The sequence below is a fragment of the Phyllostomus hastatus genome, unplaced genomic scaffold, assembly GCF_019186645.2.
Source record: "Phyllostomus hastatus isolate PE091 unplaced genomic scaffold, TTU_PhHast_1.1 phas_scaffold_11, whole genome shotgun sequence".
NCBI lineage: Eukaryota > Metazoa > Chordata > Mammalia > Chiroptera > Phyllostomidae > Phyllostomus > Phyllostomus hastatus.
Window position 1 is genome coordinate 5540471 of NW_025334005.1, and position 12061 is coordinate 5552531.

Consider the following 12061-nt stretch of genomic DNA (forward strand, 5'->3'; position numbering starts at 1 on the left):
CTAAAGTCAAGAATCCTGAAATGATTATTCAGAAACCTAAAATCTCCTTGCAGGAGGTGGATCTGACCCTTGGGTCCTCCAAACTGAAAGGAGATATTAAAGTTTCCACTCAGGAGGTGCAAGGTGATGTTAAGGGCCCTCAAGTGGCAGTTAAAGGCTCCAAAGTGGACATAGAGACACCCAGCCTAGAGGGCACCCTGGCAGGACCCAGGCTGAGTGGTTCTCCTGGGAAAGTCGGAACCTGCAGTATCTCTATGGCAGATGTAGACCTAACTGTGGGTGCACCTCGAGTGAAAGGGAGTGCAGATGTCACACTCCCGAAAGTAGAAGGGAAAGTCAAAGTCCCTGAAGTCAATGTCAAAGGCCCCAAAGTGGACGTCAGTGCCCCAGATGTGGACCTTCATGGCCCAGAGTGGAACCTGAAAATGCCCAAGATGAAGATGCCCAAGTTCAGCACTCCCGGAGTCAAAGGGGAAGGTCCCGACGTAGATGTGAATCTGCCCAAAGGACATGCCAGTATTACAGGGCCCAAGGTCAACGTGGAAGCCCCAGACGTCAACATAGGAGGCCTGAGGGGTGAACTCAAAGGCCCTGATGTTCAGTTGCCTGAAGTGAGTGCCAAGACACCCAAGATCTCCATGCCTGACGTAGAGCTACATGTCAAAGGCACCAAGATAAAAGGAGAGTATGATGTCACAGCACCAAAACTCGAAGGGGAACTGAAAGGCCCCCAGGTGAACATTAACGCTCCAGATGTGGATGTTCACGGCCCTGACTGGCATCTGAAGATGCCCAAGATGAAAATGCCCAAGTTCAGCGTGCCAGGGCTCAAGGCAGAGGGCCCAGATGTGGACGTGAACCTGCCCAAGCCTGATGTGGGCATTTCTGGGCCCAAGGTAGATGTTAGTGCTCCCGACGTGAGAATTGAGGGACCAGAAGGAAAATTGAAAGGACCCAAGTTCAAGATGCCTGAGATGAACATCAAAGCCCCAAAGATCTCCATGCCTGATGTACATTTGAAAGGCCCTAGTGTAAAAGGAGAATATGATGTCACAACACCAAAGATTGAAGGTGAGATTAAAGTTCCCGATGTTGAACTCAAAAGTGCCAAAGTGGACATCGATGCCCCGGATGTGGACGTGCACGGCCCAGACTGGCACCTGAAGATGCCCAAGATGAAAATGCCCAAGTTCAGCATGCCTGGCTTCAAAGCAGAGGGCCCAGAAGTGGATGTGAACCTGCCCAAGGCCGACATTGACATCTCAGGACCCAAGGTTGATGTTGAAGTTCCAGATGTGAGCATTGAAGGACCAGAAGGAAAGCTGAAGGGTCCCAAGTTCAAGATGCCTGAGATGAACATCAAGGCCCCAAAGATCTCCATGCCTGATGTGGATTTGCATATGAAAGGTCCTAAAGTAAAGGGAGAATATGATGTCACAGTGCCAAAGCTGGAAGGTGACCTGAAAGGGCCAAAAGTAGATGTCGGTGCCCCAGATGTTGAAGTTCATGGTCCTGATTGGAACCTAAAGATGCCCAAGATGAAAATGCCCAAATTCACCATGCCTAGTCTCAAAGGAGAGGGCCCGGAACTGGATGTGAATCTGCCCAAGCCTGATGTGGACCTTTCTGCACCCAAGGTAGATGTCAGTGCTCCAGATCTGAGCCTTGAAGGACCTGAAGGGAAGTTGAAAGGCCCCAAGTTTAAGATGCCTGAAATGCACTTCAAAGCTCCTAAGATGACTCTGCCTGATGTTGACCTCGATCTTAAAGGACCCAAAATGAAAGGAAATTTAGATATGTCTGCACCAAAAATAGAAGGCGAGGTGAAAGTTCCAGACGTGGAAATCAAAGGCCCCAAGGTAGATGTGAAAGCACCAGATGTGGACGTACAAGGTGGAGACTGGGGCCTGAAGATGCCCAAGATGAAAATGCCCAAGTTCAGCATGCCTGGCTTCAAAGGAGAAGGCCCAGAAGTGGATGTGAACCTGCCCAAGGCCGACATTGACATCTCTGGACCCAAGGTTGACATTGAAGCCCCAGATGTGAGCCTGGAGGGACCAGATGGGAAGCTGAAGGGTCCCAAGTTCAAGATGCCTGAGATGCACTTCAAGGCTCCCAAGATCTCCATGCCTGATGTACACTTGAAAGGCCCCAAAGTCAAAGGGGATGTGGATGTGTCTGTGCCCAAGATAGAAGGTGAAATGAAAGTGCCAGATGTGGACATCAAAGGCCCCAAAGTGGACATTGATGTCCCAGATGTGGATGTTCACGGCCCAGACTGGAACTTGAAGATGCCCAAGATGAAAATGCCCAAGTTCAGCATGCCTGGCTTCAAAGGAGAGGGCCCAGAAGTGGATGTGAACCTGCCCAAGGCCGACATTGACATCTCTGGACCCAAGGTTGACATTGAAGCCCCAGATGTGAGCCTGGAGGGACCAGATGGGAAGCTGAAGGGTCCCAAGTTCAAGATGCCAGAGATGCACTTCAAGGCTCCCAAGATCTCCATGCCTGATGTGAACCTGAATCTTAAGGGACCAAAACTGAAGGGAGATGCAGATGTGTCTTTGCCTGATGTAGAAGGTGAAATAAAAGTGCCAGATGTCAATCTCAAAGGACCCAAGGTTGATGTCAGTGCCCCAGATGTGGACGTTCACGGCCCAGACTGGCACCTGAAGATGCCCAAGATGAAAATGCCCAAGTTCAGCATGCCTGGCTTCAAAGGAGAAGGCCCTGAGGTGGATGTGAACCTGCCCAAGGCTGACATTGATGTCTCAGGACCCAAGGTGGAAGTGGAAGTTCCAGATGTGAACATTGAAGGTCCAGATGCAAAACTAAAGGGTCCTAAATTTAAGATGCCAGAAATGAACATAAAGCCTCAGAAGATAAACATGCCAGATGTTGGTTTGCATTTGAAAGGTCCTAAAATGAAAGGAGATTTTGATGTTACAGTACCAAAAGTAGAAGGAGAGATAAAAGCTCCTGATGTTGACATGAAAGGGCCCAAAGTGGATATCAATGCACCAGATGTGGGAGTTCATGGCCCAGACTGGCACCTGAAGATGCCCAAAGTGAAAATGCCCAAGTTCAGCATGCCTGGCTTCAAAGGAGAAGGCCCAGAAGTGGATGTGAACCTTCCCAAGGCTGACATTAGTGTCTCTGGACCCAAGGCAGACATCAGTGCCCCAGAGGTGACTCTTGAAGGTCCAGAGGGGAAGCTAAAGGGTCCCAAGTTCAAAATGCCAAGCATGAGTATACAGACACACAAAATTTCTATGCCTGATGTTGGACTTAATCTGAAAGGCCCTAAACTGAAGACTGATGTGGATGTTTCCCTTCCTAAAGTGGAAGGAGACCTAAAATTGCCTGAAGTAGATGTGAAAGCTCCTCAGGTGGATGTGGATGTTGGTGATATTGATATTGAATGTCCTGAAGGAAAGATAAAAGGCCCTAAATTTAAGATGCCTGAGATGCACTTCAAGACTCCCAAGATCTCCATGCCTGATGTACACTTGAAAGGCCCCAAAGTCAAAGGGGATGTGGATGTGTCAGTGCCCAAGATAGAAGGTGAAATGAAAGTGCCAGATGTGGACATCAAAGGCCCCAAAGTGGACGTTGATGTCCCAGATGTGGACGTTCACGGCCCAGACTGGCACCTGAAGATGCCCAAGGTGAAAATGCCCAAGTTCAGCATGCCTGGCTTCAAAGGAGAGGGCCCAGAAGTGGATGTGAACTTGCCAAAGGCCGACATTAGTGTTTCTGGCCCCAAAGTGGACATTGATGCTCCTGATTTGGATATTGAGGGACCAGAAGGAAAATTGAAAGGCTCTAAATTTAAGATGCCTAAATTGAATATCAAAACTTCCAAGATATCCATGCCAGATGTGGACTTGAATTTGAAGGGACCCAAACTGAAAGGCGAGATAGATGCTTCTATGCCAGAACTAGAAGGGGATATCAGAGGTCCACAAGTTGATATCAAAGGTCCCAGTGTGGATGTGGAGGTGCCTGATGTCGATCTGGAATGTCCTGATGCAAAGTTGAAGGGTCCCAAGTTTAAGATGCCTGAGATGCACTTCAAGACCCCCAAGATCTCCATGCCTGATGTACACTTGAAAGGCCCCAAAGTCAAAGGGGATGTGGATGTGTCGGTGCCAAAATTGGAGGGAGATTTGAAGGGCCCCAGCGTGGACGTGGAGTTGCCTGACGTCGATCTAGAATGTCCTGATGCAAAGTTGAAGGGTCCCAAGTTTAAGATGCCTGAGATGCACTTCAAGACCCCCAAGATCTCCATGCCTGATGTAGACTTACACTTGAAAGGCCCCAAAGTCAAAGGGGATGTGGATGTGTCTGTGCCCAAGATAGAAGGTGAAATGAAAGTGCCAGATGTGGACATCAAAGGGCCCAAAGTGGACATTGATGTCCCAGACGTGGACGTGCACGGCCCAGACTGGCACCTGAAGATGCCCAAGATGAAAATGCCCAAGTTCAGCATGCCTGGCTTCAAAGCAGAGGGCCCAGAAGTGGATGTGAACCTGCCCAAGGCTGACATTGACATCTCTGGACCCAAGGTTGACATTGAAGCCCCAGATGTAAGCTTTGAAGGACCAGAAGGGAAGCTGAAGGGTCCCAAGTTCAAGATGCCAGAGATGCACTTCAAGACCCCCAAGATCTCCATGCCTGATGTAGACTTACACTTGAAAGGCCCCAAAGTCAAAGGGGATGTGGATGTGTCGGTGCCAAAATTGGAGGGAGACTTGAAGGGCCCCAGCGTGGACGTGGAGTTGCCTGACGTCGATCTGGAATGTCCTGATGCAAAGTTGAAAGGTCCCAAGTTTAAGATGCCTGAGATGCACTTCAAGACCCCAAAGATCTCCATGCCTGATGTACACTTGAAAGGCCCCAAAGTCAAAGGGGATGTGGATGTGTCTGTGCCCAAGATAGAAGGTGAAATGAAAGTGCCAGATGTGGACATCAAAGGGCCCAAAGTGGACATTGATGTCCCAGATGTGGATGTTCACGGCCCAGACTGGCACCTGAAGATGCCCAAGGTGAAAATGCCCAAGTTCAGCATGCCTGGCTTCAAAGGAGAGGGCCCAGAAGTGGATGTGAACCTGCCCAAGGCTGACATTGACATCTCTGGACCCAAGGTTGACATTGAAGCCCCAGATGTGAGCCTTGAAGGCCCAGAAGGAAAACTGAAAGGCCCGAAGTTCAAGATGCCAGAGATGCACTTTCATGCTCCCAAAATCTCCATGCCTGATGTTGACTTCAACTTAAAGGGGCCTAAAATGAAAGGAGACTTGGATGTTTCTGCCCCAAAGATGGAAGGAGAGTTCAAGGGTCCAGAATTGGATGTCAAGGGCCCCAAATTGGATGTTGAAGTGCCAGATGTAGCTGTGGAAGGCCCAGATGGCAAATGGAAAAGTCCTAAATTTAAGATGCCAGACATGCATTTTAAAGCTCCCAAAATCTCCATGCCAGACCTCAATCTACACTTAAAAAGCCCTAAGGTCAAAGGAGAGGTGGATGTAGATGTTCCCAAATTGGAAGGTGACCTCAAAGGTGACATCAGTGGGCCAGATATCGACATTGAAGGACCAGAAGGCAAATTGAAAGGCCCCAAGTTCAAGATGCCTGACATGCATTTCAAAGCCCCAAATATTTCTATGCCTGATGTGGACCTGAATCTGAAAGGACCTAAAATCAAGGGGGATGTTGATGTGTCTGTGCCCAAGGTAGAAGGTCAAGTACCAGATGTGAACATCAAGGGCCCCAAAGTAGACATAAGTGCTCCTGAAGTTCATGGCCCAGACTGGCACCTGAAGATGCCCAAGATGAAAATGCCAAAGTTCAGCATGCCTGGCTTCAAAGGAGAGGGCCCAGAAGTGGATGTGAACCTGCCCAAGGCCGACATTGATGTCTCAGGACCCAAAGTGGACATTGAAGGCCCTGATGTGAACATTGAAGGGCCAGAAGGAAAACTGAAAGGTCCTAAATTCAAGATGCCTGAGATGAACATCAAAGCCCCTAAGATCTCCATGCCTGACTTTGATTTGCATCTGAAAGGCCCAAAAGTAAAGGGTGATGTGGATGTTTCTCTGCCTAAAGTTGAAGGTCCTGAGGTTGACATCAAGGGCCCCAAAGTGGACATTGATGCACCAGATGTGGATGTTCATGGCCCAGACTGGCATCTGAAGATGCCCAAGGTGAAAATGCCCAAGTTCAGCATGCCAGGCTTCAAAGGAGAAGGCCCTGATGTGGATGTGAACCTGCCCAAGGCTGACATTGACGTCTCAGGACCCAAAGTGGACATTGAAGGTCCTGATGTGAATATTGAAGGACCTGAAGGGAAGTGGAAAAGTCCAAAGTTTAAGATGCCTGAAATGCATTTTAAGACTCCAAAGATATCCATGCCAGATATTGATCTTAATCTAACAGGTCCAAAAATGAAAGGAGGCATGGAAGTCACAGGTCCCAAGGTAGAAGGAGATCTGAAAGGCCCTGAAGTTGACCTCAAGGGCCCCAAAGTGGACATCGATGTCCCAGATGTGGACGTTCATGGACCAGACTGGCACCTGAAGATGCCTAAGATGAAAATGCCCAAGTTCAGCATGCCTGGCTTCAAAGGAGAGGGCCCAGAAGTGGATGTGAACCTGCCCAAGGCCGATATTGATGTTACCGGACCAAAGGTGGACATTGAGGGCCCTGATGTGAACATTGAAGGGCCAGAAGGAAAGTTGAAAGGTCCTAAATTCAAGATGCCTGAGATGAACATCAAAGCCCCCAAGATCTCCATGCCTGACTTTGATTTGCATCTGAAAGGCCCAAAAGTAAAAGGTGATGTGGATGTTTCCCTCCCTAAGGTGGAAGGTGACCTGAAAGGTCCTGAAGTTGACATCAAAGGCCCCAAAGTGGGCGTCGATGTCCCAGATGTGGATGTTCATGGCCCGGACTGGCACCTGAAGATGCCCAAGGTGAAAATGCCCAAGTTCAGCATGCCAGGCTTCAAAGGAGAAGGCCCTGATGTGGATGTGAACCTGCCCAAGGCTGACATTGGTGTCTCAGGACCCAAGGTGGACATTGATGTTCCAGATGTGAATATTGAAGGTCCAGATGCAAAACTGAAGGGTCCCAAGTTCAAGATGCCCGAGATGAACATCAAAGCTCCTAAGATCTCCATGCCTGACATTGATCTTAACCTGAAAGGCCCCAAAGTGAAGGGAGATGTGGATGTGTCTTTACCAAAAGTGGAAGGTGACATTAAAGTTCCTGAAGTTGACATCAAAGGCCCTAAAGTGGACATCGATGTCCCAGATGTGGATGTTCATGGCCCGGACTGGCACCTGAAGATGCCCAAAATGAAAATGCCCAAGTTCAGCATGCCTGGCTTCAAAGGAGAAGGCCCTGAGGTGGATGTGAACCTGCCCAAAGGCGATATTGATGTCTCAGGACCCAAGGTGGACATTGATGTTCCAGATGTGAATATCGAAGGTCCAGATGCAAAACTGAAGGGCCCCAAGTTCAAGATGCCCGAGATGAACATCAAAGCTCCTAAGATATCAATGCCAGATTTAGATCTCAATCTAAAAGGCCCTAAAATGAAAGGAGAGGTCGATGTTTCACTTCCAACTGTTGAAGGTGATTTGAAGGGGCCTAGTATTGACATCAAGGGCCCGAAGATAGATTTGGATGCTCCAGAGGTTGACATTCATGGCCCAGAAGGCAAATTAAAAGGCCCCAAACTGAAGATGCCTGACATGCATGTAAACATGCCCAAGATCTCCATGCCAGAAATTGACTTGAATTTGAAAGGCTCGAAGCTTAAGGGAGATGTGGATGTTTCTGGGCCCAAGTTGGAAGGTGACATTAAAGCTCCCAAGTTGGACGTAAAGGGCCCAGAAGTGGACATTTCTGGTCCTAAGCTTAATGTTGAAGGCAAAGCAAAGAAATCTCGTTTTAAGCTTCCCAAATTTAATTTTTCGGGCTCCAAAGTTCAGACACCCGAGGTGGATGTCAAAGTTAAAAAGCCAGATATCGATGTAACAGGCCCCAAAGTTGATATCAATGCTCCTGATGTTGAGGTCCAAGGAAAAGTAAAAGGGTCCAAGTTCAAAATGCCTTTTTTGAGTATTTCATCTCCTAAAGTTTCTATGCCTGATGTGGAGTTAAATCTGAAAGGTCCTAAAGTCAAAGGAGACTTAGATGTTACAGGTCCCAACTTAGAAGGTGACTTGAAAGGACCACAGGTGGATCTTAAGGCACCAGAAGTTCATCTTGATGCACCTGATGTGGATGTACATGGCCCAGAGTGGAATTTGAAAATGCCCAAGATGAAAATGCCCAAATTTGGTGTGCCTGGCTTGAAAGCAGAAGGGCCGGATGTGGCTGTGGATCTACCAAAAGGAGATATCCACATGGAGGCTCCTAAAATGGACATCGAGGGCCCAGAAGTCAATGTGGAAGGTCTAGAAGGAGGCTTAAAAGGTCCCAAAATCAAGATGCCTGACGTGAATATCAAAGCTCCCAAGCTCTCCATGCCTGACATTGACTTAAACCTGAAGGGCCCCAAAGTAAAAGGTGATGTGGATGTTTCTCTGCCCAAAGTAGAAGGAGATCTAAAATTGTCAGGGGTTGACATCAAAGGGCCCAAAGTGGGCGTCGATGTCCCAGATGTGGATGTTCATGGCCCAGACTGGCACCTGAAGATGCCCAAGATGAAAATGCCCAAGTTCAGCATGCCTGGCTTCAAAGGAGAGGGCCCTGATGTGGATGTGAACCTGCCCAAGGCTGACATCGATGTTACTGGACCCAAGGTGGACATTGATGTTCCAGATGTGAATATCGAAGGTCCAGATGCAAAACTGAAGGGCCCCAAGTTCAAGATGCCCGAGATGAACATCAAAGCTCCCAAGATCTCCATGCCTGATTTTGATTTGAACCTGAAGGGCCCCAAAATGAAGGGAGATGTGGATGTGTCTTTGCCAAAAGTGGAAGGTGACCTCAAAGGCCCTGAGGTGGACATCAAGGGCCCCAAAGTGGACATTGACACCCCTGATATTAACATTGAAGGCCCAGAGGGGAAACTGAAAGGACCCAAATTTAAGATGCCAGAAATGCACATAAAGGCTCCCAAGATCTCCATGCCTGACATTGATTTAAACCTGAAAGGCCCCAAAGTAAAGGGTGATGTGGATGTTTCCCTGCCTAAGGTTGAAGGTGACCTGAAAGGCCCTGAATTCGACATCAAAGGCCCCAAAGTGGACATTGATGCACCAGATGTGGATGTCCAAGGCCCAGACTGGCACCTGAAGATGCCCAAGATAAAAATGCCAAAGATCAGCATGCCTGGCTTCAAAGGAGAGGGCCCTGATGTGGATGTGAACCTGCCCAAGGCCGACATTGATGTCTCAGGACCCAAAGTGGACATTGAAGGCCCTGATGTGAACATTGAAGGGCCAGAAGGAAAACTGAAAGGTCCTAAATTCAAGATGCCCGAGATGAACATCAAAGCCCCCAAGATCTCCATGCCTGACTTTGATTTGCATCTGAAAGGTCCTAAGGTCAAAGGAGATGTGGATGTTTCCCTGCCTAAGGTGGAAGGTGACCTGAAAGGCCCTGAAGTGGATATCAAAGCCCCCAAAGTGGACATTGATGCACCAGATGTGGATGTTCAAGGCCCAGATTGGCACCTGAAGATGCCTAAGATAAAAATGCCCAAGTTCAGCATGCCTGGCTTCAAAGGAGAAGGCCCTGAGGTGGATGTGAACCTCCCCAAGGCTGACATTGACATCTCAGGACCCAAGGTGGACATAGACACTCCTGACATTGACATTCATGGCCCAGAAGGGAAACTGAAGGGCCCCAAGTTTAAAATGCCTGACCTGCACCTCAAAGCACCCAAGATCTCCATGCCTGAGGTTGACCTGAATCTGAAGGGCCCCAAAGTGAAGGGAGATGTGGATGTGTCTCTGCCCAAAGTGGAAGGTGACCTCAAGGGCCCTGAAGTTGACATCAAGGGCCCTAAAGTGGACATCGATGTCCCAGATGTGGATGTTCATGGCCCGGACTGGCACCTGAAGATGCCCAAGGTGAAAATGCCCAAGTTCAGCATGCCAGGCTTCAAAGGAGAAGGCCCTGATGTGGATGTGGACCTGCCCAAGGCTGACATTGGTGTCTCAGGACCCAAGGTGGACATTGATGTTCCAGATGTGAATATCGAAGGTCCAGATGCAAAACTGAAGGGCCCCAAGTTCAAGATGCCCGAGATGAACATCAAAGCTCCTAAGATCTCCATGCCTGACATTGACTTAAACCTGAAAGGTCCCAAAGTAAAGGGCGATGTGGATGTTTCCCTGCCTAAGGTGGAAGGTGACCTCAAGGGCCCTGGAATTGACATCAAAGGGCCCAAAGTGGACATTGATGCTCCTGATGTGGACGTTCATGGCCCAGACTGGCACCTGAAGATGCCCAAGGTGAAGATGCCCAAGTTCAGCATGCCTGGCTTCAAAGGAGAGGGCCCAGAAATAGATGTGAACTTGCCCAAAGCTGACATTGATGTCTCAGGACCCAAGGTGGGCATTGATGTTCCAGATGTGAATATCGAAGGTCCAGATGCGAAACTGAAGGGTCCCAAGTTCAAGATGCCTGAGATGAACATCAAAGCTCCCAAAATCTCCATGCCTGACCTTGACTTAAACTTGAAGGGCCCCAAAGTGAAGGGTAATGTGGATGTCTCTCTGCCTAAAGTGGAAGGTGACCTCAAAGGCCCTGAGGTGGACATCAAGGGCCCCAAATTGGACATTGATACTCCTGATATCAATATTGAAGGTCCAGAAGGAAAACTGAAGGGGCCCAAGTTTAAGATGCCAGAGATGCACATTAAAGCCCCCAAGATCTCCATGCCTGACTTTGACTTAAACCTGAAAGGGCCAAAGGCAAAGGGTGATGTGGACCTTTCACTGCCTAAGGTGGAAGGTGATCTGAAAGGGCCAGAGATGGACATTGAGGGTCCTGAAGGGAAACTCAAAGGACCTAAATTTAAGATGCCTGATGTGCATTTCAAAACCCCACAAATCTCCATGAGTGACATTGATTTGAACTTGAAAGGACCAAAGGTAAAAGGAGATTTGGACATTTCTGTTCCTAAACTAGAAGGAGATCTGAAAGGCCCCAAAGTGGATGTTAAAGGCCCTAAGCTGGACATAGACACTCCTGACATTGACATTCATGGCCCAGAAGGGAAACTGAAGGGCCCCAAGTTTAAAATGCCTGACCTGCACCTCAAAGCACCCAAGATCTCCATGCCTGAGGTTGACCTGAATCTGAAGGGCCCCAAAAGTGAAGGGAGATGTGGATGTGTCTCTGCCCAAAGTGGAAGGTGACCTCAAGGGCCCTGAAGTTGACATCAAGGGCCCTAAAGTGGACATCGATGTCCCGGATGTGGATGTTCATGGCCCGGACTGGCACCTGAAGATGCCCAAGGTGAAAATGCCCAAGTTCAGCATGCCAGGCTTCAAAGGAGAAGGCCCTGATGTGGATGTGAACCTGCCCAAGGCTGACATTGGTGTCTCAGGACCCAAGGTGGACATTGATGTTCCAGATGTGAATATCGAAGGTCCAGATGCAAAACTGAAGGGTCCCAAGTTCAAGATGCCTGACCTGCACCTCAAAGCACCCAAGATCTCCATGCCTGAGGTTGACCTGAATCTGAAGGGCCCCAAAGTGAAGGGAGATGTGGATGTGTCTCTGCCCAAAGTGGAAGGTGACCTCAAGGGCCCTGGAATTGACATCAAGGGCCCTAAAGTGGACATCGATGTCCCAGATGTGGATGTTCATGGTCCCGGACTGGCACCTGAAGATGCCCAAGGTGAAAATGCCCAAGTTCAGCATGCCAGGCTTCAAAGGAGAAGGCCCTGATGTGGATGTGAACCTGCCCAAGGCTGACATTGGTGTCTCAGGACCCAAGGTGGACATTGATGTTCCAGATGTGAATATCGAAGGTCCAGATGCAAAACTGAAGGGCCCCAAGTTCAAGATGCCCGAGATGAACATCAAAGCTCCT

The 12061-nt window shown here is 48.9% G+C and overlaps 1 protein-coding gene across 3 annotated transcripts in view; it reads left to right on the forward strand.

Moving 5' to 3' along the window:
- The window catches only part of AHNAK (AHNAK nucleoprotein), an 83298-nt gene that overhangs the window by 12501 nt on the left and 58736 nt on the right, over positions 1-12061 (forward strand). Inside the window, exons 6-7 of one of the 3 annotated variants that reach the window (XM_045855478.1) lie at positions 54-9803; positions 10188-11521. The exons of 1 other annotated variant lie outside the window; for it this stretch is intronic. In XM_045855478.1, coding sequence (XP_045711434.1) covers positions 54-9803; positions 10188-11381 — 10944 coding nt within the window. In that variant the 3' untranslated portion in view covers positions 11382-11521. Of the gene's footprint in view, positions 1-53; positions 9804-10187; positions 11522-12061 lie in introns of those variants that run through there. One more of the 3 variants, XM_045855479.1, reaches the window with a different exon arrangement.